The sequence below is a fragment of the Gossypium arboreum genome, chromosome 13 (assembly GCF_025698485.1).
Source record: "Gossypium arboreum isolate Shixiya-1 chromosome 13, ASM2569848v2, whole genome shotgun sequence".
NCBI classification, from domain to species: Eukaryota; Viridiplantae; Streptophyta; class Magnoliopsida; order Malvales; family Malvaceae; genus Gossypium; species Gossypium arboreum.
This window is the reverse complement of record NC_069082.1, coordinates 125,227,285-125,254,358: the sequence shown is the minus strand read 5'-3', so window position 1 is coordinate 125,254,358 and position 27,074 is coordinate 125,227,285. Positions and strand designations below refer to the sequence as shown.

The window sequence follows — 27,074 nt, the reverse complement described above, 5'->3', positions numbered from 1 at the left end:
GGTAGATTGTTTGTAAATTATAATTAAGAATGTATGATCTTTGCTAAATTAAGTAATTTATTTATTGATTGTAAATCCAGGAATTTACTTGTTTATCCGAAAGGAGATCCGGTCTCGGAAGGGAAAGGACTTGATGCTACCTGTGTTGTTGTGAAAATGGATGTCTTGCATCTAATCAGAAAGTATATGCAGAGTTCAAATTAAGGGTAAAGAGTCAGCTTTATATAAAGTATAACAATAACTTACAGGTAAAACTACTTTTCTTTTATTGCTTTGATTTCTGCATTTTCTATATGGAATCATATTCGATATCCATGTTTAACACTAATTCGAATATGGATATGAAAATATAATCCGTACCTAGAGAACTTTGAACATAAACGAATTTAACATATCCGTGTTTCGACACTTAATACATATAAATGGTGGCTCTGCGCCCCATCAAATAAGAGTAGGGGTTTTAACCCCATAATATCATCGAAGGATCTCAAAGATACCTCGAAAGGCTACATATTGGATGACAGCTTGACTTTGGAAGGAGAAATTGTTATGTCTGTGACAAAGAGTATGTCTTAAAACCATGTTAATTAGATTTATGCTATAATTTGGTGGCTTTTGAGTCCTTTAACTAAACTGCAAGGTAACGCTAAAAGCTTAGATTGCTTATTTTGTACTAGGACACTTTTTTGCTATTATGGGCAGGCCAGGAAAGATTTTTTCTTTTTCTTTTTTGGGTCAAAATGAGACTGGAAATTTTCTGATTAATCTTATTTTGTCAGCTAAATTGTATTAATTAAAAAAAAAAACTCAGTTCAAATTAAAAAGTTAGAACCTTGAGAATTGCTCATGCTCCACTTGAAAGTGATTAAACCCGAACCAAACTTTTTTCATAAAAATCTAAGTCCTTCACCTAAAATTTCGGACAGGCTTTTGTCAAAGAAAACAGGCGCACGGTACTATAATGTCATTGTATAAGTCTAGTTTTACATGTTCCATCCATTTTTGCCCGTAACAAAGAAAGCAAAGCACAATAATGAAAATAAAGCTTAATCACTTCCACAGCTTTCGTAAGGACATGTTTTTCTCGGTCTCCTTCTTCATCACCTTCGCCACTGCCATCTCAAAATCTTCCTGTGTTACGTGGACCCTCCTTTCCCTCAAAGCAAACATCCCTGCTTCTGTGCAAACCGCCTGCAAAAACAAGCACAAACAAACATAGCTATGTTGTTATAACATTCAATGAATCAAAACCATATGGTCTGGCGAAAGCAGAGCGTACGAATTATACAACTTATTGGCAAACATACCTTAAGCTCCGCACCAGAAGCACCATGCATCTTCTCAGCAATCTTCTTTAGGTCAATCCCGCGCATCAAATTCATTCTTCTAGAATGTATTTTTAAGATGTCCTGACGAGACTGCATACAGTTGAATAATAGACGACATAAGTACCCATGTAGCATCGCATACCACACTCTCTGAAAACAGAGAAACTATGGTACAACTGTGTAGCAGGAAAATACTGCAATTAAATGACTGCTCTATAAATTGCATGTTCTTCATAATACCCAAAACAGGTTGATAACAATGGCAGTAGAATCTGAACAAAACTACCTTACAGAAAATGTTCCCTTTACAATAAAGTCAGAAATGACAAAAGGATGGCATTACAACAGCTATTCACAAATCAAAACGCCAGGCATTACTTAATATCGCAACATGAAAAAGATTATTAGCCTCCCCTAGAGAGATTCACTACGCAATTTAGTTTTAATAGGCACATAAAACAATCAATGCTGCATAATCGAGAAGAAGAATTCATGAGCTTGTGGTTTTTGCAATTCAAAAACAACTCTCTGCATACCTTTTCTTCTTCAAACAAGTATAAGAACAAGGTGACAATGAGGGAGTCGCAATATATGCCCCTAACATGAGAGGATGAACAACAGCACTAGAATACTAGCAGGAACATAAAAATGACCACAAAAGCATGTACCTCCTCGTTCGGGTTTGGAAATTCAATCTTCCTGTCAATTCGGCCTGGCCTAAGAAGAGCTTGATCCAAGATATCAATTCGATTTGTAGCCATCAGAACCTGTTCATCAATGCACCAAAGTAGGTAAAAGAAGCAAAAAAAATTAGCTGCAGGCAAACTAAAAGACAGTCTCCTAATTTGACAAATCACCATCCAGTAAAGTAATTAATACCTTGATCTTGTTAGATGCTTCAAATCCATCCAGCTGGTTGAGAAGCTCCAACATGGTCCTCTGCACCTCACTGTCACCATTGCCACTTCCAGATTCCATTCGAGCAGATCCGATACTGTCTATCTCATCCATAAATATGATTGATGGAGCATGCTCCCTAGAGAGGCGAGAGGAAGGAGAAGGAACCACTTAAGCAAACAAAGAAGTATAAAACCAAAGTATAATAGCATGGTAGATAATCAGACACCAGTAGAACTACTTTGTCTTTCAGGCTACATGTCTGGCTATTAGCTAACGACTAATCACAGATGACACACAACTATCCGCATATATATTAAAAATATGTATTCTTTTCTTCAATACACTCAAAAACAAAAAGGGCTTTGAAATCAAATTTGTATATTAGTACCTCACTATAATATATAACATGGTTTACTATGCCTATACATTTTTATTTGTTTAAATTAACGAGGTACAAGCAAGGAAGAAAAACAAACCTGGCCATGACGAAAAGCTCTCTAACCATTCGAGAGCCCTCACCAATGTATTTCTGAACTAATTCAGAACCAGAAACCCTGATGAAAGTACAATCAGTATGATGGGCCACAGCTCTAGCCAACAGAGTTTTTCCTGTACCAGGTGGTCCATACAGCAGAACACCCTATAATTTATAGCAGGGAGCAAGATTTAGCCTTAAGATGTTATCACATGAGAAGTAAATCCACAAAAGGCTATCAATTGCTAGCATGATGATACCTTGGGCTGGGCTATTCCAAGACTTTCAAACAATTCAGGATGTTTAATAGGAAGTTCTATGACCTGAAAATTTTACCGCATAGCAGGTGTAACGGATTAACCAATCCACAACCAAACATGATATTAATAACGGAGAATCATACCAGAAAAGGGAAAACCAAAAAAATGATAAGCCATTAATGAAAAACTTAAGGAAATGCAAGAGAAACCTCTTTTATCTCTTTAATTTGCTGGTCAAGCCCACCAATCATGTCATATGTAGAATCTGGAACTTTTTCAACTTTCATAAGATTAACCAAGGGATCAACTTTGCTTGGTAAGATCAGATGCAAGACATAGCTGTCATTGCGAAGAGCAACTCTTGTTGATGGCGTGATTTTTGTGATATCAATACTCTTATCAATATCGACAACATATTTTCCTTCAGGATGAACCTGGGGAAGACATCACCAAATCGCAAAATAACAGCAGAGTGAGATTGAAAGACACACTCCATAAATAACACCATGATTGCAGAATAAGAAAAAAGATTATGAACTATCTCACGTTTTAAGTACATTTTATAGCTAACAAATATTTAGTCCATAAAAAGAGGTTACTTCAATTAATGTAAAGTCAAAAAGAGAGCTACAAACTAAGTTGGGATAGATCACATACCTTGACTAGAACTTTGTTTTTACCCATAACTTTCACGACCTCACCAACATAGGATCCAGGCTCTTGAAGCAGCTGCAGTTCCTCTCTAAGCATTCTCACTGTCCACAATATGCAAACATAGTAAGTACTTTACACGAGAAATAGAATAAAATAAAGAATACTCCAAGATGAAAGATAACACTCCCGAAAAACATCTTCTTCCCTACAAATTAAAGCTACATACATGCACATGTTTCCCAGTAAAGACTATCATAAACACAAGGCCCGTAACCATTGGCACAATCCTCTGAGATGTATTAGATGCACTATCCAAGAAAAATAAAATGATGTTCAAATAAATATCCCACGTCACTTTTTCTAATCAAAGGAACACAAAAACAGGTAAATAACGACAATAACAAGAGAAGATGATTACAGAGCATCAACAATCACTAAATGACCATTCCATTCAAATCACACATAAACTTCCACCCATACAGAAAAAGATCACTCATTGATCAATGCACATTCTATTCACAAGATCGAGTGATAACTTCTGGTACTACTTTTTACTTACAAAAGTTGAATCCTTCAAAATTCAACAAATATTTTGCACAATCTACGATTAATTTTCAGTTAGAGAGTTTTCCAGGAGTGTTGAATTATAATATGTAATGAAATTCCCAATTTACTTCCACCGCATCAACGACGAAGTTCTCAGATCTAGAACGAAGCCAAACAAAACTCAAACTCAGCTATTTGAACAACAACTGCACAACCCAATTCTCAAAGTAATAAGCAGAGGTAATCACCGCCATGGCCTAAATTAATGTTTTCTTACGGATGAAAACAGGAAAACACCAAGATAGAGAACTAACTACTATCTCTTCAAATAAATAAAAACCCTGAATCCAAATCGGCAACCTAAACCAACCGGAAAATGAAAAAAAAAAAGAAAAAGGAAATAAATGCAATAAATTAATGCAAGGAAAACAATATTAGGGTTAAAGGACCTCGAGAATTGAGCTCATTGCGCTGGGCTTCGAGACGATTGAGATTGTGGGTTTTTTGGCGGAGGTTGAGCTGGAGCTCGTGGATGTGTTGGAGATAGTATTGGCGGAGGCCTTCCCCTTGCTTGGCGCCGCTCTTGGCAGTGCACATCTCTTCCGCCGTTGCCGGTTGCTTCCTCTCGACACTCACCGTCGCCATGACTCTTGATTTCTTTTTGGTTCTTCCTTTTTGGCTACTACAATCGCATTCAGGGACTTTAACAATAAGGTTTTCTTTAACAACAAGTTTTGATTTGGATTCCAAAAAAAAAGATGTTTTCGACTGTGTTTATTCTATGTATCCAAAATGGGCTAATTCTACAAATAGTCACTAAACAGAAGTTAAAATTAAGTTTTGGTCATTTAACTATCAAAAATTACCTTTTTATCACTCGTGTTATCGAGTTGTTACATTTTTATCATTCATTCTTTAACTTTTGTTACATTGAAATGACGACTTGACATATTAATTCAAGAGTTAATAATTAATTTAACCCTCAACTATAATTAAATATCAATTTGATATTTTAAGTTTTTAATGATAATTCTAAAAGACTAAAAATTCATAATTTATTTCCTAAAATTATAATTTTTATAATTATAAAAAAATGGAATTTTATGTGAATGATTAAGATAATAATTTCTAAATAAATGTCATTTAGATTTAATATAATAATCACCAAACTCTCAAATTTTGAAAAGCAAATTTATAACCTTTATTCTCTAATGTTTAAACTCAATTCAATGTAAAAAAAATTAAATTTAGTTGATTATTAACCAAAAAAATGTATACAAAATTTACTGGCTGTAAATTAAATTTTTATTTCTTACCTATTCTTGAGTTTGATATTTTCTTAATATATTTTTGAATTTTGAAATTTTAATTTTGACTTAAGTAGTACTCCTTAAATTCATTAACTAAAATAATGTAATTTATCGTGAATAATATATATTTCTAATGTTATAAAAAATTCAATTAAATTATAATTCTAATATTTAAATTATTCAAGTTCGAATTTTATTATATGTTGTAATTATTTCCAATGTTTCGATTCTTCCCTAGATTTATTTTCTTCTTCGAATATATTTCGGTTTTCAATACGATTATACTCCAATCATTTTGCAAAAACATCCTCCAAAAGAATCATAAACAAAGAAATTACCAGTATCGTAATTTAACAAAACAGTAGGGTTTATTCAGTAAAGGAACTCACTATAAATATATTGTTTCCACCCCTTTTTCCAAAGTATCCTGTTTCTTCGAAGAAAGGCATTCCTTTTTCTCCAATCCCTGAGAGACCCCAAAGCTTCGTCTTCCACTGTTTATCCCCATTAAGCTTCTCTGTTTCTTTTAATCGTAATATTTAGGGTAAGTTTCGATTTTTGGCGGGGAAATATGTCTGGAAAAGGCGCCAAAGGTTTGATAATGGGCAAAAACTCGGCTTCTAACAAGGACAAAGACAAGAAAAAACCCATCTCTCGTTCTTCTCGAGCTGGTCTCCAGGTATATATATCCTCTTTTTGCTAATGGATGTTAATTTTTTGCCTTTAAAACTTGTGGGGTGTTTTTTGATGAAAGATTGGTGTTAATCTAATTAAGCTACATTATCATTATGATACGATCTTTGTTTTAGTGTTTGGTTTATTAAGTACTTTGAATGTTCATAGTGTTTTAAGGAACAAATTAATAACACCTGAGTTCATGTTCCCCACTGTTATTTTCAGTGTTCTTCATTCATGATAGACATTAGGATGGCTTGTTAATAGTATTGTCTTAATCCATATCTATCCCTCTCCTTTAATAGAGTTTTACACACACACACACACACACACACATGTATGTATGGATGGATGGATGTGTAGCTATATTTCTCGTATATGTGTTTAACAGAGTATGTTTAGATTTATTAAAATTTTCCATGGATTTGGAAGATATTTGGCAGTGTTACGGTAAAGTGTGAAATACGAGCTTATGTATATGTATATGTATATGTATATGTATATGTATATGTAGGCACATGAGCATATGTGTCCGATATATTATTAGATATGAAAACTTACAAGAAAATTTATGATTCGTGGTAACATAAATTGATTAGTAACTATTCTGTCTATTATTGTTCATAAATCACTAATTTGGACATCAGTAGAAGTTGGAGTTTCATATTCTATATAATATGTAACCTGCAGTTTCCTGTGGGTCGTATCCACCGTCTTCTAAAGTTAAGGACCACTGCACACGGGCGAGTAGGAGCCACTGCCGCGGTTTATTCCGCTGCTATTCTCGAATACTTGACTGCAGAGGTGTTGGAGTTGGCCGGTAATGCAAGCAAGGATCTCAAGGTGAAACGTATTACTCCCCGGCATTTGCAGCTTGCCATCCGTGGTGACGAGGAGCTCGATACTCTGATCAAGGGAACCATTGCTGGCGGTGGTGTGATCCCTCATATCCATAAGTCACTCATCAACAAATCATCCAAGGAGTAGACTATATAACGTGTATATATATGTATTGCTTGTTGAGATTTGCCTGGTCTCTATTCTGAGCTTGCCTTAGTGAATTTGAAACTGTGGATTCATTAGGTTCAACTATGACAGTTTATATCAATGGATTTTTTTTTTTGGATTATTTTCCAGAATATCTATTTTCAAAATTGAACAAATTGATCTCTTTAAAAAAATTAATGCAATTTAATTTCTTTAAATTTCGAAAGGAGTAAATTATAACATTAATGTCGGATTAATTTGCTTTGATTTTTTAAGATGAATAAATTTGTTTAATGTCAAAATTGAGAGGGTCAAAGAATTTTTAAGGGTAAAATTAAAAGAGATAAATTTGTTTTATATATTTGTAAAATATTTCTGTATTTTTATATATTTATGTATTTTTAGAATTAGGATCAAATTGAGATTATTTGTAAATTTTAAGAGTTAATTTTAAAAAAATTATAACTAAATAGAAATGATATGTGAAAGTTAAAGGTTAAGTTTTTATTATATCAATTTTAAACTACTAATTTAATGGCATTTAATGGAAATTAAAAAAAAAACTCAATTAGTTAGGTGATTAATTGTAAAGACTAATCATAGTTGGGTGACCTGTGGTGTAATTTACCCATATTATTTTAATCACGAAACATTATAAAAGTGGGACGTAGAGAAACAACCTCCGAAACACCAACGCTGAGCTGTCCCCTCTTACCGGTATTTCCGAATCAAACATGCTGATTTTGCTTTATAGTACGCCCCCCTACGCTTCCATGGCCAACCCCGTACCTTTCATCTCTCCATAAAACCTCGTTTCATCTCTTCCAACAGCCATTCATTTCGATCTCTGTTTCCATGTCGGTGACTACTCTGTTTCCATTATATATCTCTTATAATTTCATCATTATGCTTTCAAATTTGCTTGTTCTTTGATTTTTCTTGTCAAATCATATAAAATTATCCACTACCCATGTCATTGTCAATTTCGTTGAAGACCTGTTGCTTTTAACTAAAGGTGTTTGTTATTTTTTGAGAATAAATTTATAATCTTTCTGGGTTATCAAAATGTCAGCCATTAGATTTGAACCCACTAAACAATACTATGCTACAACCGGTTTAGTAGTTGGATATGCTCTTTGTTCAAGCTTACTTGCTGTTATAAACAAATTTGCAATAACCAAATTCAATTACCCAGGTTTATTGACTGCATTACAGTACGTAACTTCTGCTTTAGGGTCTGGGTCTTGGGCAAGTTTGGATTTTTACATCATGATCCTTTCAAATTGGATATTGCCAACAAGTTTTTGCCTGCTGCTGTTGTGTTTTACCTTGCAATCTTCGCAAACACCAATCTTTTGCGCCATGCTAATGTGGATACTTTCATAGTGTTTAGATCCTTGACACCCCTTTTGGTTGCCTTAGCTGATACAATCTTTAGGAGGCAACCTTGTCCTTCAAAGCTCACATTTATGTCTCTTTTGATCATTTTGGGTGGTGCTGTTGGGTATGTAGCTACTGATTCGGCTTTTACTTTGACCGCATATTCATGGGCGTTTCCGTATTTGGTGACCATCACTACTGAAATGGTTTACATTAAGCATATGGTGATGAACCTTGGGTTGAATACTTGGGGTTTTGTGTTGTACAATAACTTGTTGTCCTTGATGACGGCACCTATATTTTGGGTTTTGACTGGAGAATACAATGAGGTGTTTGCAGTTTTGGTAGCCAATGGTGGGAATTGGTTCGAACCTGTGGCATTTACTGCTGTATCGTTGTCGTGCTTGTTTGGTTTTCTCATTAGTTTCTTCGGATTCGCGGCTAGGAAGGCGGTCTCCGCCACTGCATTTACTGTGACTGGTGTGGTTAACAAGTTCCTCACAGTTATGATCAATGTATTGATTTGGGATAAGCATGCCACACCTTTCGGTTTGGTCTGCCTCCTCTTTACGCTGTCTGGAGGGGTTCTTTATCAGCAGTCAGTTACCGGACCACCACCTCATGATTCAACAGCATCCAAGCAAACCAGTGATGCGAGTGATAATGATGACCATGAAGACAATCAAGATAAGAAAATGCCAGGTAAACATGCTTCTACTTGAGCCACACTGAAGAAAACTGTTGGGATTTATGATCTCTAGCATTCCCTAATTTTGAAAGTACCTTTATGTAGATCTCACAATTCCCATATTAGAATTTAAAACATGGTTAGCCCTTTAGCATTTGGGTGATTGAGCATCACTGACAGTGTCATGGCATTCTTTGTTGCTTCATGTACTAATCATTTTTCAATCATTGACAATTGAGGAATATGCATTTTCTTGGTTTCTGTATTGGTATAGCTATTGGGTATTCGATCTCAGATTAGTTTCTGAGACTTCTATGATTTAATGGCATTTTCATTCTTCATACCAACTAATGGAAAAAGGAGAAAAGAAAGTCAACTCTGGACTTATTTTGTAACATGAATTCAGGCAAGCTTGATTTGTAATGGCATAGAGAACATTAGTTCATGGTCTAATTAGCTATGTCATTTGGACTATAGGATGAATGTTGGATACGAGTATTTTCAGATCACTCATTGAAGTTAAAATAAGGTAACAGATTGAAAAATAAATGAAAGACAAGTGATAATAAACACAAACAAACCATGAGAATACATATCAAATAAATATTACAAATAAAAAGTTATAAAGCAAAAGTTTGAAATCTCTGAAGCAAAAGCTCACTTATTAGAATTACAACTCACAACTTGAAATCTAAATGCAAATAAAGTAGAAAGTCTTCCATGGCCTGCCTCAAGCTTGATTGATTCATCCATCTTCACATCTAATGCATGTAATGTTTCAAAATTTGATCAAGTACTTAACAAACATGGAACATACAAAATTTCTAACCAAAACCCAGCTTATTAAAGAAAGCAAAGAACAGGTCTCTACTCAAAAGGAAAAGAGAGATAATATGAAATAAAATGTTATAGAAATTTTAAAATTTTACTACATACCTCAATCTTCATCAGCATATTCAGCATCTGTACTTGCCTCCTCATCAGCAGGATCATGATAAATATGAACCTTTTGGATGTAAGCAATTTTGTGCCAATCTTCACCCTCATTTTGTCTGTATCTTTTGCTCAACTGTGGACATCCCACCATTGTAAGTTGTCTAAGGTTGGTGAGGCGGCCTATTCCTTCTGGTAGAGCTGACAAATTCCTGCAAGTATCAACCCGAAGTTCCTGAAGAGAAGTGAGATTCAGTAGCCATGCTGGCAGAACGGACAATTGTCGACACCACGTAATTTGTATTTGCTGCAAAGTGGAAGAAGATCCTTGAAGAAGCAATCGTGGCAAATCTCTTAAGGCACGTACCTGGAAGAGTGAGAAAGTTTTAAGGCTCAACTGAAGGTCATCTTTTTCCTCTTCTGGTTCCATTTCTAAGTTGATTCTCCGGAAACTATTTATTTTAAGGTTTTCTAACTTGGATAGGTATTTCAGGCTCCGTGGTAATGGGACAAGTTTAGCACAATCAAACAGAACAAGTGTTCGAAGTGACTTGAGATACTGCATTCCTTCAGGTAAACATTCTAATTTGGAACAGCTATGCAGCTTCAAGTATTGAAGAGAAGTCCAACATCCTGCTCGTATTTCTTTCAAATGCTTAGCTTTAATGGTTATTTCTAGATGTCTAATCTCAATCAACCTTTGCACGCTGTCAGGCAACTGCTTCAAATCAGTATCTTCTTCCAAGTTTAACGATTGCAAGCTGCGAAGCTTATAGAAAGACCTCGGAAGTTCCTGTAAACCTTGACATTGGCTCAAGTCAAGGTCTTTTAAGTGCTTCAAGGCACCAATGGAATTTGGTAAAGTCGTCAATGGTAAATAGCGTAATTTAAGTGCTCGTAGATACTTGAAATTGGAGACACAAGGATTGATAAGAGATTTGTGAATAGTCTTTGATTCCTTTGAAACATCATGGATGATTACTGTTCGAACTTTTTTCAAGTTCTTCGAAACCCACGGAACTTCGAGCAGCTTTTCATCATAAAATGATAAATGCCGAACTTTTTCGTCAACCATTTTTGTTTGAGAATTCACTATTTCACATTCTTTTTGGAACACATCTGAAGCAAGATCATGTACTAGATCATGCATTTTGAAGGTAAAATACAAGCCACGATCCCTCACATGCAATTTTAAGGCAAAATACAAGGGACTACTCGTCACTTTTTGGATGAGGCACCTTGACAGTAATTCTTCCAGATATTGTTCACCAACATCCTCCCACTCTTGTTTTCGCTTTGGATGCTCTAGGAGCCCATTTGCCATCCAAAGACGGATGACTTCATTACTATTATAGATAGCAACCTTTTTGTACAAGGACAAAAAAGCTAAGCATCGTTGCAAAGAAGATGGCAAATGATTGTAACTCAACTTCAACTCTGGTAAAATATCATTTTCCTTTTGCTCAAGTCTCCATATTTCACTCTCTTTTATAGAGATCCAATCAGATTCATTAGTTTTCTTAAATAGCAAACTTCCCAATGTTATTACTGCTAAAGGAATCCCTTTGCTTTTTTTCACAATCTCCTTCCCGATTTTAATGAGATTTGGATAATGTCTCTCTTCACCATCATTAAAAGCCCATTTTGTAAACAATGTCAAACAGTTTTCAAGAGAAAGACCCTTCGGTTCATAAGGGGGAATCGAGCTCATTATTGAAGCAACTTTCAAACTCCGAGTGGTGACAATAATTTTGTTTTGAGACAAGCCATCTTTTGATCTCAACAAATTTCTTAACTGAACCCACTTTGCTTGATTTTCATTCCACACATCATCCAGGACGAGCAAGAACTTCTTATCATTCAAAAGGCTTCTCAAACGATCTTGCAAGGCATTAAGTGGTAAATCATCACATTTTACAGACTGAATAATCAGCTTGAGCAATCTAGAAAGATCAAATTCCTCAGAAACACAGATCCATATCTTCAAAGGAAAAAGGGTAATAACTCGATCATCATTGTATACGAGTTGCGCAAGCGTGGTTTTCCCTAAACCCCCAAGTCCAGCAATGGGAATGACAGGGACATTTCGATCCTTACTTGGTTTCCTTAACATAATAATAATTTTCTCTTTATCCTCATCTCTACCAATAACATCAGAAGAATCCACGGAAGAGAGAGTTTCTCTGCGAAAAACATGTCGGTTGTCGCTACACTGTCTTAGATCAAAGCTGTTCCACTCAGTGGCAAGTTCGCCTAGTCTCCGATTGATGTCTTTGATTTTATGAGCCATTCTTAAAGAGAATGAAAGAGGCAAACAAGTACAACAGGAAGCTAAAAACCTCACCATTAAGTTGAAGATGTTGGGATGATTGATGGCGTCCTATTTGCGTAGAGCTTCACATTTCAAATCGTCAATAAAGTCCTCAGCATCGTAAAATATGTCTCTGAGCTTCCACATACAGTGGCGCAGCTTTTCATTTTGGTGCTGTTGCCGCTCGGCATCCAAGAGCTTAGCTTTAATGCTGATCATGGTGTCCTCCAGCTTTTTCAGATCGGTTTTGACTTTGTACACCAAGCAAACTTCGTCTACAGAAAGATCGGCTATTTTCCCCAGAACACTTTTTGCAATGCCGAACAGAAACGTTTCCGCCATAATTGAACTTAAAAGAGCAAAGAAAGAAGAATGGCAGTGAAGGCTTCAAGAATGATGTTTTCTTGGAGCAAATAATAAATGGAAGTTGGGTTTTGAGTGCATTCAAGAATGGAGTTATATTTTATTTTAAATTATTTGCATGTGTGAAAGTATATATTATGTCTATATTATCCATTTCGGATTCTAATTTTAGATAGACAATTCCTTAAGTATTATAACATATTTAGTAGGGTTTTAGAGGATATTATCACCTTTTTTAGTCCAATATTTGTTGGATAACAAAGTCAAATATTTTTTTCAACACTGAATAAATTGATAATTAGAGATAGATATTTAGAGTTTAAATAAATGTAAAGCACTCTATTTTGAAAATTATGTCAATATCTTATCAAAATTAAAATTATTTTGAGTATTGTAATTAGAGTTTTATTTAATTTGTATGTGCACATTAATCATAGATAAAATTAATTATGATTTTAATGTATTAAAATTATCGAGTTAACTATTATTTTAATGTTTCAATTTAAAAAAAATTATTTTTAAAAATTATTTTAAAATTTTACATTTTATTTTCTTTTCTTATTTAAAACTCAAATAACAATGTGTATTATAAACTAAATAAATCCGTAATAATAAATAGATATTATAAATTTATTTTATCATTTAAATGTCATTATTATTTGATTTATGACTTATAATTTTTTGTTGGGAAAACTATTATTTTAATACTCACTTTAAACTTACAAATTTTAATAATCAAATGATGTTTATAATTGAGAAAGCTGAGATGTATTTTTCAAAACAAAGTATGAGAAGATATTATAATGTAACAAGTGCATGCCATGCCCCATTTAATGGGTTGGTGAAAAGCCAAACATTGGAGAATATAATAATAAGAAGTTGGGTTTAAAGGCTCTTGGTGCAGCCTCAGCCATTGCATCAAACAAAAACAATTCTGCAATACTAAACACTAACCTTTCCGCCATATTTGAACTTCTAGAGCAATGAAGAAACAAAGGCAACGCAGCATCCTCTTTTTTCTTTTTTTCAATTAGTGACCTCTCTTTTTCTTTTTCAAATATTTTTTTTAAGCACCATTGTTAGTTGCTTTATTTTGTTTTCAAACGAATGGTTAGCTTGGTTTTGTTAATCCAAGTATTAATTTCCCTTGAATCAATGATTTTAATTGTGCGAGTATGGAAGTGTTATAGTAATTGTTTATTCCGTTTATGATGCTTCATTATATAAAATTATTATTTTATCCTTATATATTTAAACTATTAAAAGGATAAAAATAAAATAATATAATATAGAAAAAAATCCAAATATTTGATGTTTAAATATTATTGAAAAATTATGTTTAAAAATATTTGTTTGGCTTTAAAAATATTGAAAATATTAAAGATAAATAATAAAATTATAAATGCATCCATCTATCTATAGAAATAATATAATAATTTTCAAGATTGTATATCCATAATGTAATCTAGGTGTAGTAAAACATACATACTAAAAATAGTGATGGATTTAATAATATCTACCTTTATTCCGCTCCATTACCAATCTCTATGCACAACCTTGGAAGATTTTCCAATTTTTCCACTTCCAAGTACCCTATAATAACGAAATAAGTAGCACCCCAATGCATGCCAATTTTGCTTTTTTATTTCTTTATATGTACCAAACAAATATATAATTTTTAACATCAATTTAGAGTTTAGAATCTAATATTATATGCTTTTGATGGGTTCAAATTCATTAAAATAAATTTTATATCTAAATTGTATATATCGTATATAGATAACAGTATAGGAGTTATTTAAAATTATTGTTTGATTCGACTAAGTTATATGTCTAAATAAGCTCACAACATATGGCGGTTTATACAAAATTAAAAAAGGAGAATTTAAATATGATAAAAGTTAAAATAATAATTGAAATTGAAATTGAAATTGAAATTGAAATCGAAATAATAGTAAAAATAAGAAAAAAAATAATTAAATAAACCAACTTGATGAAATTCTAGCTTTGGGATTGATTTTTGCTCCTATTTCGAACCAATTCTTGATAGCAAGTCTTCTCCGTTGACTGATAAGCTAGTTATAGTGGTTGAGGATGCTTTAAACCACCAATCCTTTCATGTATAAATTAATTGCAGGAACATCCAACAACTAACTCTTACTGAACGAACAACCATAAAACACACGTCCACAATTTAGCGCATAGCCTTGTGAACTAGAAGGGTCCAACTTTAACCAATGACCTCAACCGCTTCAAATCTAATTGCTATTTCCTTGACAGAATCCAACCGACTACTTAATTGGATATGCCCATGTGTTCTTCGGTAAATCAAATACGACAAACAATCAACTCGGTACTTCCAACAATATGCCTATTAACACTCAATAACAGGGTCTTTTTAACTTAGTATCAATACAACTTTGTGCGACGATAGAATTTATCTCCTAAATAAAAAAAATAAATACCAAAACGAAGGTTTGGAAATGCAGGTTCAAATCTCACGGCTATCTATAGGATTGTTTATCAGCCTAAAGCTAAATGGAAAATTTAGTTACTCATATTAAACTAAGAAAATAAGAGAAAGAGAAACAAAAGGGTAAATGGCGCAATAATTTTTACTACTTATTTTTAATATTTTTAAAGTCAAGCAAATATTTTTAAATATAATTCTTCAATAATATTTTTTTAGAGCAAAAGGAAGTTGAAATTCTTCAACAAGAAAGAACCTAGAAATTAATTTGCTTGACCCTTATCTTGTAGAATCACATCATACGCCGTTGAAGGTGGTTGAGCAAAAACAACTAACGGCGGGCTCCGACCCCCCTAAAATATAAAATTATATTTTAGGCCTTTAATTTTTTTTAAATATTAAATTAGTAAAGGTAAAATTGCACTTTGGCCCCTTTAAAATTATAAAAATTCTATTTAATCCTTTACAAATTATAAATATATAAACTATAAAAAATTAAAATTTCATCCGGCCCCCCCTAAAAAAATTTTCTAGCTTCGCCCCTGCCCATTTTGCATCTTCTGACCTTCTTGGCTACAACATCAGCATCCCTATTTATTGTTCGTGGCACAAACCGATCTTTAATAAGCAATCCTTCGCCATCCAATGACATATCTCTGACCCTATCTAAGGGCTTAGCCCTTTTTCGTTTCTTAGTATTAGATCCATCGCCATTTTAATATCATTCTTCAATAATAATTAAACATAAAATATTTGGATTTTTTATATTATTTTATTATAATTTTACCCATTTTAAAAGTTTATATATAAGGATAGTGAAGCAAAGCAGGCGGAATAAACAATTACTATAACTATTCTATACCCACGCAATTGAGGTCGTTGGTTCAAGAGAAATTAATACTTTGATTAACAAAACCAAACTAACCATTACTTTGAAAAAAGAAATAAAACAACTAACAATGGTGCTAAAAAAATTACTCACAAAATTGAATACGTCAAAAAAAAAAAAAGAAGAAGAAGAAGGTATGTTTCATATAAATTTTACAATTCACGCTTGGAGTTTATAGTTACCTCTCCCAACAATGTTATCTTCGATGTTTAAACATATGTTTTCCTATCGATTAAAATAGGTCAATTTTTAATTTAAATCAATTTAATCTTGTAATACCCCTACCCGTATTCATTGCCGGAATAGGGTACGAGGCATTACCGGAGTTTACGAATTAAATTTTTTTTTATATTCAATATAACCCTTTATAAATATCTAACCTTCCTGCAATATTAAATCGAGACCAATCCACATCAACCAAATCAATTCAACATATTTTCAAGATAAATTCATGCATATTTATAAGATAACGTCATCACATATCTAAAACCGGGTTTGTTAACCATACTAATGGCTAACTTTACATTCATTTCACGTTAACATTTACTTTGTTAGCTTATACATGCCATTGATTTCCAAAATAAAGTTTCTTTATATACCGAAATCCACGAGGTTGACGATGTGATGTGTCTCCACCAAATCCGACCTCCGAGCTCTTAACACTACAAAACAGGGAAAAAGGAAACGGGGTAAACACTTTGTGCTTAGTAAGCTCATGTAACAAGAATTATACTTACCTAATATTTTCAATACAATATAATAAACATTCATATATCCATTCAATGCATTATTACTCTAACATGCACAAACTCAACATTCAAGTTAGTACAATAATTTCCATGTATCAATAATATATATACCATGATTGATGAGCTCGTCAATACCATGATTTCCATTTCCTTGTTATTTTTCCATATTTATCCCATTAAATTTATCGGAATTTCGATGGATTTTCAGAGGTACACATTTATTGTACAATTCCGGGTCCGTCAATTCATATTCATGTGCGCACATATCCATTTCAGAGAGCATACTCCCGCGAACCTCAACCTTGCAGCGGGATTACCAGTCCAGGCTAAATCCCCTGCAATATAAACTCATAGAGTATTGTCGGGATTACCGGTCGAGCTAAATCCTGCAACGACAATTACTCTAATGAGCTTGGATCTGAATTACAGTCCGAGCTAAATTGAGACCCTAATTGGATTACCGTTCGGGCTAAATCCATTTTACACATATTCTTGGGAGGGCTATATCAGGATAGGATCACCCGTCCGGGCTAGATCCTTTTTACCATCAATTCCTTTTCAGAGATCCATCAAATTTTCCTTTCATTCAAACGGGATTTCTTCCCATTTTATCAAATATATCAATGTTTCATAAATTTCCATATAATGAACATTCAAATCATATTCATATCAAAAACATGCATTTCAAGCATTTAAGAATATAATTCAAGTTACATGAACTTACCTTGATACTTGTTTGTAAACAATAAAAATCTACTAATCCCGAACTTTTTCCTTTCCTCGAGCTAGCTTCGTATTTGAATCTTCTAGATCTAAATAAATAAATTTAATTATCAATTTAATACATTTCATATTCATATGCAACATTCTCTATAATTCAACTATTATTTATAGTTCATTCAAAGCTATCTACTTGAATCATAGTCACTAAATTATTTTTATCTTGAGATACAGAACTCCAAATTAGGATCCGATAATTTTCCCTGAAACTAGACTCACATATTTTCTTACCATACAATATTCAGAATTTTTGGTTCAGCCAATCAGTACAGTTTATTCTGTAAAGTCACCCCTGTTCTGCTGTAGATAGTTCTGACCCTTCTTCACTAAAAATTAATTATCTATTCATACAGAATTCAAATGATGTTCTCGTTTATTTCTCTTAAAAATAGACCCATTAAGGATTCTAGACATATAAATTTAAGTCCATAATTGTTTTTCTTAAATTTTTTATGATTTTTAAAAGTCAGAAAAGGGGAACCCGAATTCATTCTGACCTTTTCTCACAGAATTCATTATATCTCAAAATTTACAAATCCAATGCTTACACTATTTCTTCTATGAGAAACTAGACTCAATAAGCTTTAATGCCATATTTTTTTCATCTTCTAATTTTATTTCTACAATTTATGGTGATTTTTCAAAGTTAGTCTACTGCTGCTGTCCAAACTGTTTTTGTGCAAGCTGTTTATTACCATTTTTCCCCTAAGCTTTTAATAAATGATAATTTCATCCCTACTCAATTAGCCTCTCAATTGAGCTGATTTTTCTCAATTAACATTTTATTCTATCACCTTAAACTAGTTTACAACCTTTAGGAATCAGAATTTCAGCAATAGACTTTAATTCCAAGCATTTTCATAATTAGGTCCTAAAAATAAATTTTCTATTGAAATTACCTAATAAAATCATATCATAAACAAATTAAAGCTTTAATTTCATTCTATTTCATCATAAACTTACAGCACTCAACCATGGTGACTTTCAATTTCATCCATGAAATCAAAAACTAATGAATTTAATAATAGGACCTAGTTGTAAAAGTCTTAGAAACACAAAAATTATAAGAAAAAGGCAAGGATTAACTCACTTGGTGCAAAAATTATGAAATATAAGCTTAGAGAACCCTCCTATGGCGTTTTTAGCTGCTGGAATTGAAGAGAAATGAAGAGAAATCTAGATATTTCCTATTTAGTCCTAGCTTTATTTAGTTAATTTTGCAATATTCCAATTTTACCCTTAATTTATCAATTTTTCTGCTGATTTCATACCCTTGCCGTCCAGCCCAAATAACTTTTGGGTCTAATTGCCTTTTAAATCCTTTCTCATTAGACTCTTAAGCTATTTAATCATTCTAGCAACTTTTACACCTATTATAATTTAGTCCTTTTCATTTAATTGACTACCCAAACATTAAAATTTCCTAACGAAATTTTAATACCAAATTAATAACATTTTATAAATATTTATAAAATTATTTTCGACTTGGTTTTACAAGATAGAGGTCCCGATATCTTGTTTTTACCCAATTTCTTCAATAATTTCTTTTTCTATCTAATCACTAAATTGGTAAAATTTTTCTATCAATATTTTCATACGATTTTCCTATCATATCAATTTTCAAGCAAAAATATTGAAATAAATTTCTCTTTAAATCGGATCTATGGTTACGAAACCATTGTTCCGATAACCTTGAATTTAGGCAATTACAAATCTAGTATATATAAGTGTTTGCTAATATAGCACGTTCTTCTTCTCTATCTAGGGTTTTTTTTTTTTGGTTCATATTTTTACGAATTCTAAGGGTACTTTTTTAGGGTGGAAAAATGGAGGAATTAGCGAATCTTAATATCATTAAAGAAGAAGAGAAGCCTTTCCAAGCCCAAGGGAACGTAGATGTGATTAAGGAAGACTACAATCTTTGCCTAGTTGGGTGTGTCTTAATGGATAGTGTAGTTCACTTTTTATCGATAAGAAATACATTGGTTGATTTATGGCATCCGTTGGGAAAAGTCTCCATTATGGATATTGGGAAAAAGAGAAGTTTATTCCAGTTTTACTATGATTGAGATTTGAAGAGAGTACTCGATGGTATGTCATGGTTTTTTTAATAGACATCTAATCATCTTCCACAAATTGGAACTAGGAGAAGATTCATTACAGGTTCTTTTATTCTTTTCGGAGTTTTGGGTTCAAATTCATAACTTACCAGTGAGGTTTATGTCAGAGGGAATGACACGTCAATTTGGGAACTTTATCGGATAATTCATTAAGTACGACACTACTTTGATCTCAAGGATGTCAAACAGTTGATGCGAATAAGAGCAAAAATGGATGTTCGGGTCCCATTGAAAAAAAAAAGCAAATAGCTTTGGATCAGAATGAATGGAATATACACAAGTAATTGAATGACCATTTTGTTATTTTCTATAATTGGATGAAAAAAGAAAAAATTTAAACATAAATGAGTAGAGGTGTGAACCTTAACAAGTAGTGCATGCCATTATGAATTGCATCCCATGCCCCATTTAATGCCAAAAATTGAGGAATATAATTGAACTTTAAGAGCAATAAAAAAAAAAGAAAGGCAATGAAGCATCTCTTGGTGGAAACTTCTGAATAATGAAAATAAATCTAAATTATTAAATATGTCAGTCAATTCATGGATTTTTTTTACTTGTATAATACATCCTTTTCTTTTTGGTGTCTCCAAGATCCTGCTTAATATTTTATCAGGGAAACTTAATTTTATTTTATTTTTTATATTGGATAGTGGGATTTTAACGTAGGGAAGTATTAGGTGAATTCTTTTTTTCTTTTTTCAATTACTGACCTCTCTTTTTCTTTTCCCTTATCCCCTTCCTTTCTCAATCCTTATGCACAACTTTCGAAAATTATATGTTTTTTTGGTATCGAATTCATCAAAAATTAATTTTTATATTTAAATTGTATGTAAATAATAGTATAGGGAGTAGAATTGATCTTACAAAAATCGGGATATCTAAAATTATTATTTGATTCGACCAAACTATGTGTCTAGACAAGCCCATGACATGTGACGATTTATACAAAAATAAAAGGGAGAATTTAAATATGATAATAATAATAATAATAATAGTATAAATAAGCAAAATAAAATTTAATTAAATAAACGAATATGATGAAATTCTAACTCTATGTTTAAGTTTTGCTCCAATTTCAATTTAATTTTTAATAGCAAGTCCTCTCCTTTGATCGATAAGTCAATTATAATGATCGAGAATGCCTTGGACTACCAACCCTTCCATGTGTAAATTTAATGCAAGAACATCCAATAACTATCTTTTCTTGAATAAACAACCACAAAACAAGAGTCCACGATTTAGCTCCGATAACGTTGCGAACTAGAAGGGTCCAACTTGAACCAATGACTTCAACCGCATCAAATCTGATTGCTATTTTCCTTAACAGAATGCAACCAACTACTTAACTGGACATGCCAATGTGTTCTTCGGTAGACCGAATATGGCAGATGATCAAACTCAGTATTTCCAACTGTGTGCCCATCAACACTGAATCAACAAACTTAAAGCAAAATGAAAATTTTGATATATTTGGAAGGTAATTAAAGATTAAAGTTCTAATTTAGGTATAGGGTAGACGTTTTTGAAGAAAAATGAAAATTTACGTTTTTGAAGAAAAATGAAAATTTCAACTTTTGCTTTCACTGCATATTCATGGGCATTTGCATCTTGCCTTCTCTTCTCGCTGCCCAAAGGGAGTTCTTATTAGTTATCGGACCGTCATCTTGCAATTCAACAGTATTAGGTAAACTGAATGATAACGACGATTATGAAGACAATCAAGATAAGAAAATACCAGATAAACATACTTTTGTTTTAAGCCACATTAAAGAAGAGTGCCGGAGTTTACGAAACCTTTAGTATCCCTTAAACTTTGAAAATACCTTAATCTAAAAACATGGTTAGCCCCTTTCATTATTAAATAAAATTTGTAGTATTCTTTCTTGTTTCATTTCATTTATGACATTTATTTGATTTAATGTCATTTTCATTTTTAATACTAATTTACGGGAAAAGTATGAAAAATTATACTAAAAATAACCTTATGCTATAGTGTCATGATGGAAGATATATTTTTAACTTCAAATTATTCGGGTTTACAATTTTGTCCACAAAAAGCAACCCATAGGTTAAAAGTGGTTTGAACATTTATATCTTAAGATTAATTCCATTTATGAACTAATATGTGATTCATGACTCTTCTCTAGAACCATGACACATAGCTTACTATAGATTTATCATGTATTTGAATATTTATTGGATGTTATCGAATACCTAAAAAGAAATAAAGAGTAAGAGCAACTATTATTTCATATATAGATTTGAAAATTATTAAGTAAATCATTCAACCTTTTTCACCTTCCCTACTTTTTTCATCTCTCTCCTTGAGAAATTAAATGGTAAAGCTTTATTCTAATTATATATATCTTTATTAATTTAATTTTTAAAATTTTTGTCATTAATGATCAAATTAATTAATTAACGATTTTCATTCCTATTTAATTATTTTTCTTGTCATTAGGGTAAATTTCTTGATAAACTTAATTGATTTTTTTTTACGAAGGATTTTTTGATATCAAGCCTAAATTATATAAACCAAATAATATGTTAATAGTTTGATTTTATTTGGAATAAACATAAATTATTACTTTAACTAATTTCAGCATTATTTATTGAAAAATTAATTATAAAAGAATATGGATTAAAGAAAAAAATAAATTTTAAATACTTGACGTCCTAATGGAGATGAGCATTTTGAAGCTAATAATTAGTATTCATTTTGTATTTATGTTATAGCATTATGATAATGTTTTACATATTAATATTTCATATTAAACTGCTCAATAAAATAAAATCCAAATCCAACATTCTCGCCATCATCTTCCACTTGATTTCTTCTTCAATCATTTTCTAAACTTGATTATTTTTTGTTCACTCTAACCCATGCACAAGTCTAATCATCTTAGATCAATATCGTATTTATGATGTAATTAATTACTTTAGAGTGGTAAGTTACTTAAACAATAATAACAAACTGAAGATTTGTATAAAATTATAAAATTAATTAGAGAAATAATATAAATTAAAATTAAAATTTAAAACATACTATTATAAAATGAAGTTTTCATATGAGACAATAATAAGGAAAAGTGAATAAGGATAAGTTCAAAATAAATTTAGTATAATATATATTATAAACTAAATAAATGTGTGATGATGATGAACGGATATTATGATTTTACCTTATCATTGATTAAAATGATCTTTCATCACTTTCCGGTACCATTGTTATTTGACTCTAACTTGTAATTTTCTCTTGAAATATTATTGCTTTAATATATATTTTTGAGATACTTATCTATTATTTTATAGAAGATTTTATCTAATATTTTTAAATGTATATTTTAAATGAATAAAACTCTTATCATTTTAAAAATATATTTATTTGATGTCAATTTAGTAATTAAACAAACATTAAAAATATTCTCATGGATACAAACTCAAAAATAATAACAGTTTGTTCCAAATAAACTAATAAAATTATGTTCAATCTTCGGAAAAAAAATAAAAACAATGTCAATGTGGATACTTTTGTAATATTTAGAAAAAATTATGCATTTTAAAATTTTTTATTTCTCAACCCTACTAAATAATGATTAGAAAGAATTTTCTTTCAATTTATTAGAAAATTATATTTTTCTATTACTTCAATTTTCTATTTCTTCAATTTTTTCACTCTACCAAACAAAAGGTTAAAGTTGAGTGAAGAATAAACAATGTTGAATGTCAATATTTAGGGGTTAGAAGTTTTAAGTTACAAACTATGTTTTAAAAATTTAAAAGAAATTATTAATATGTAATTATAATAAGAAAAATATTTTTATTCTTTTGTAATTTGTATTTTAAATTTCGTAGATATATTTTAATTTTTATTTGACTTTTAAATTTTTAAAAATGATTTTATAATTTTATTAAAATTAGGATTAAATTATAACAACGTGTAAATATTTGAGGTTATTTTTATAATCATAACCAAATCAACGAAATATATAATATTTAAAAATTAAATTTATTATCATAGCAATTTTACAACTATCACATTGTACAGACCCAATATAGCCCGGGCCCATAAACAAATATAACAGCCCAATATACCCAAGCCCAAAACTAAACCATAGCCCAACTAGTCCTAAAACTTCTCAGCCCCCAAGTTCAATCGCCCATACTGTCTGCCATCGCCCCATACCCTCGTGCCAAGGGCCAACGCACGGCCTCACGTCGCCCCAGTCTCTGAACCCATAACCGAGTGCCAACGCACAGCCCCGTGCTCCGTACCTGCAAAAGAAAGCAAAACCAAAGCCACAAGCCAAACAAAAGCAGAGACAACAGAGGCAACAGGACAATGAAATAGAAGAATATATTGTAATTTATTCGGCTATAAAAGCCTCAAAAATTAGTGTATCAGGATTTTTTTTACGAACGAATACACAATAGAATACAAAAAAGCAATATTGGAAGGTGATTTCTCCGATCTAAATCTCTGGCCTTTCTCTTTGTGATTTCCTTTTTTTTCGTTTTTTCTTATCTCTTTATTTTCTTATTTGTCTGCTCCTTTTTTTTACGCAACTAAAGGCTGATGAAAGCCCTAAATCTTTCATACGAGTATAAGGGCGAGAGGTCATATAATAGTGGAAATCTATTCATTTTACAAATCTATTTTTATTTTTATTTTTTTATTTTTTCTCTTTAAAAAATAACATGAGATTTGAAAGCTTCATTCAAATAAAGAAGAAAGAAGGGAAAATACTTACCGAATCCTTTTAGATCTGGTCGAGTTCCCTTAACGGCAAGATTGAGCATGTCTCGCTTACTGGTAATCACCTAAAATCATGGTGGCTTGGCAGTCAAGTGGAGGAAACCCTAAAAAAAAAAATTTGATTTTGAAGACTGGAATTTTTTTGATCTAAAATGGGGGCTGCGTTTGGGGAAAAGAAATAGAAGAAAAGGGGTCTTAAATGACCATTTAATAAAATGGCACAGCTTTATGGAGTAAGGTCCACGAGGTAACTCATTTGACAGGCCCAATCTGCGCATTACCACTCAAAAATGGGGAATTTGCGCAACAAATCCTTCCCCTTGCGCACAGCCTTCAATTTGCGCCCAATTGGCCTACCTTGTGTTTTAAAATTTGGCCTACTAATTTGTGTTTTATTTCACTTTGATCCACGGTTACTTGCAGCATTGTAGGCGCGAGATATTTACAAATTCAGTCCCATACATTCATGCGCTTTGAGCATTGGTCCATGTTATGATTACTTTATTTGCAAATTATCCTCCCTATTTTATTGCAGTATTAATTTGGTCTTATAATTGTACAATTGGTTAATTTGAAATGTATTTAATATGTTTATGCATTAATCCATGTTAATAATTTTGTTTGTTACATTTATATAATTATTTTAGATTATTATTTTTTTTTTGCATCATGTGTCTTATTTCTTTAAATATTTTATATATATATATTATACTAATCATTCTTTTTAGCTTTTATAATAATTATTGTTTTGTATATATTACGTTGTTTTAATACCTTATTAATAAGTGTTGTTAATATATGCATATACATAAATTATTTAAAATATTTCTTCATTTATGTTTAATTTGCATGTTTATATGTACATATGATCTTGTTTTGAAAAATCATCTTTGTACTCATAAAATTGTTATTTTAAAATGTGCCTCCATATTATGTTATCCAAGTGTGATATTTAATATCTCTTTAAAATATTTTTAAGTAAAATGGTATGTATGATAATATAATTTCACATATATTTATTTTTATACATAAGTTTTAAATAAAAAATCTATCATATGAGTAATACCTTGCCATGGATTATTATTTCTTCATATTATATATTATTTAAATTATTATGTACATTGTCATTTTTAAATGAATTTGTGTCTAAAACATTTTACACGCGATTTGATTCAAATCTTTATTCTATAATATATATTCCAAAAATCATATAGCTATCCCTAGTTTTCTTGCAAATTCATCAACCTATATATATAGGTCCATTTATTCGTTATTATTCTAAGACCGTTTTATAGCACATTGGCTTCTAATTGCTATCTTATCTTCATATCTTGCATTGGTCATTCTATATCATGCTATGTACATTATCGTGGCATATTATTGTATGTATTGTTTTGCTTGTGTGATTGTTTTATTATTATTTTTGTCATTGTATTATTATGTCAATTATTCTCCATGCATTATTATAATCGGGTTACATTTTTAGGTTAGCTGTATTTAATTATTAGTTTTTTAATTGATTGTATCTCGTACCATCCTACGTGCCTTTTACCCCATATCATCGTTTCCCTTAATTTTTGAAATGTGGTTTTATAAAACCCAAATTTTTTATGATTAATGTCATTTTACTTCAAATTGAATTAACATGTTTTAAGTACTCATTCAAAAATTCTTCAAAACGAAGACGAGGTTCGATGTTTGGCAATTCGCGGAATCGTGCCCTAACGTGTTGGGTTGCAATTTTGCGTTTGCTCAAAATAATCGGGCTTCCCTTCAAAATTCCATTTATATCTTCTAAAAATATTTAAAACGAAGACAATATTCGGCGTTTGACAATTCGAGAATCATGCCTTATCGTGCTAGGTTGTGGTTTGTGGTTTGCTCAAAATGATCGAACATTCCTTTACTTTCTCATTCATGTTTAAAAAATTGCTTAAAAACAAAGACGATGTTCAATGTTTGGCAATTTGAGAAATCGAGCCCTATCATGCTGGGTTGCACTTTTTCATTTGTCCAAAATAATCGAATATCTCCTCGGAATTTTCACACGTATTTTATAAAGTAAGGCAATGGTCAATATTTGGAAATCCGAGAAATCGTACCCTACTGTGTTGGGTTTCGATTTTTTTCGTTGGATTAAATAGTTGAGCATCCTTCTGTAATTCTCAAATTATATACTTTCAGACGTCGAAATAAGAAAGTTTGGCAACCAACTCGGATTACTCAAACGTTATAAAAGGAACCACATTTCATAAACTTAGACACAAGGACAATATTAAATCGATTTGGTACCAATCTTGGGCGTAATGAGGGTGCTAATCCTTCCTCATGCGTAACCGACTCCCGAATCTGTTTTCTCAAAAATTCGTAGACCAAAATATTTGTTTTAGTAAACTAAAAATGTTTTATTAAAATAACCTCATTCTTAGGTGGTCCGATCACACCAAAAATAAAAGATCGGTGGTGGCTTCACTTATTTGTTTTTCCAAAGTCGATT

General features: G+C 31.7%; 4 protein-coding genes and 1 long non-coding RNA gene across 5 annotated transcripts; 2 read left to right on the top strand and 3 right to left on the bottom strand.

Annotated features, from left to right (window-relative positions):
- Positions 1 to 865: 865 nt before the first annotated feature.
- On the bottom strand, positions 866 to 4,978 carry LOC108464473 (26S proteasome regulatory subunit 8 homolog A). The gene is made up of 9 exons (XM_017764793.2): positions 4,613 to 4,978; positions 3,621 to 3,718; positions 3,173 to 3,397; positions 2,964 to 3,026; positions 2,705 to 2,868; positions 2,208 to 2,364; positions 1,997 to 2,095; positions 1,308 to 1,418; positions 866 to 1,191 (listed from the first exon to the last, which is right to left on the bottom strand). Exons 1-9 carry the CDS (start codon positions 4,806 to 4,808, stop codon positions 1,051 to 1,053), a joined length of 1,254 nt encoding a protein of 417 aa, XP_017620282.1. The 5' UTR covers positions 4,809 to 4,978; the 3' UTR covers positions 866 to 1,050.
- An 893-nt stretch (positions 4,979 to 5,871) lies between these two features.
- LOC108462916 (probable histone H2A variant 3) lies at positions 5,872 to 7,277 on the top strand. Its single transcript, XM_017762829.2, has 2 exons — positions 5,872 to 6,152; positions 6,839 to 7,277. Exons 1-2 carry the CDS (start codon positions 6,045 to 6,047, stop codon positions 7,133 to 7,135), a joined length of 405 nt encoding a protein of 134 aa, XP_017618318.1. The 5' UTR covers positions 5,872 to 6,044; the 3' UTR covers positions 7,136 to 7,277.
- Positions 7,278 to 7,820: 543 nt separating this feature from the next.
- Positions 7,821 to 9,927, top strand: LOC108463245 (GDP-fucose transporter 1-like). The gene is given in 2 exon segments (XM_017763187.2): positions 7,821 to 8,363; positions 8,366 to 9,927. Coding segments are annotated over 2 exon segments (1,035 nt in total). The 5' UTR covers positions 7,821 to 8,200; the 3' UTR covers positions 9,238 to 9,927.
- On the bottom strand, positions 9,724 to 12,483 carry LOC108462448 (putative disease resistance protein RGA3). Its single transcript, XM_053024616.1, has 3 exons — positions 10,504 to 12,483; positions 10,140 to 10,371; positions 9,724 to 9,964 (listed from the first exon to the last, which is right to left on the bottom strand). The coding sequence occupies exons 1-2, from the start codon at positions 12,481 to 12,483 to the stop codon at positions 10,141 to 10,143; spliced, it is 2,211 nt and encodes a 736-aa protein (XP_052880576.1). The 3' UTR covers positions 9,724 to 9,964; position 10,140.
- Positions 12,484 to 23,811: 11,328 nt separating this feature from the next.
- LOC128286729 (uncharacterized) lies at positions 23,812 to 24,906 on the bottom strand. Its single transcript, XR_008277376.1, has 2 exons — positions 24,573 to 24,906; positions 23,812 to 24,096 (listed from the first exon to the last, which is right to left on the bottom strand). It is a non-coding gene; the product is annotated as an uncharacterized LOC128286729 (long non-coding RNA).
- Between the last annotated feature and the right edge of the window lie 2,168 nt (positions 24,907 to 27,074).

Coding starts and splice junctions, on each gene's coding strand:
- LOC108464473 (XM_017764793.2), bottom strand. CDS start 4,808: ATGGCGACGGTGAGTGTCGAGAGGAAGCAACCGGCAACGGCGGAAGAG. Junction 2,096..2,207: donor AAGCATCTAACAAGATCAAG/GTATTAATTACT, acceptor ATTGATGAACAG/GTTCTGATGGCTACAAATCG. Junction 1,192..1,307: donor CTTCTGGTGCGGAGCTTAAG/GTATGTTTGCCA, acceptor TTGTTTTTGCAG/GCGGTTTGCACAGAAGCAGG.
- LOC108462916 (XM_017762829.2), top strand. CDS start 6,045: ATGTCTGGAAAAGGCGCCAAAGGTTTGATAATGGGCAAAAACTCGGCT. Junction 6,153..6,838: donor CTTCTCGAGCTGGTCTCCAG/GTATATATATCC, acceptor TGTAACCTGCAG/TTTCCTGTGGGTCGTATCCA.
- LOC108462448 (XM_053024616.1), bottom strand. CDS start 12,483: ATGGTGAGGTTTTTAGCTTCCTGTTGTACTTGTTTGCCTCTTTCATTC. Junction 10,372..10,503: donor AAACTTTCTCACTCTTCCAG/GTACGTGCCTTA, acceptor ACTTCTCTTCAG/GAACTTCGGGTTGATACTTG.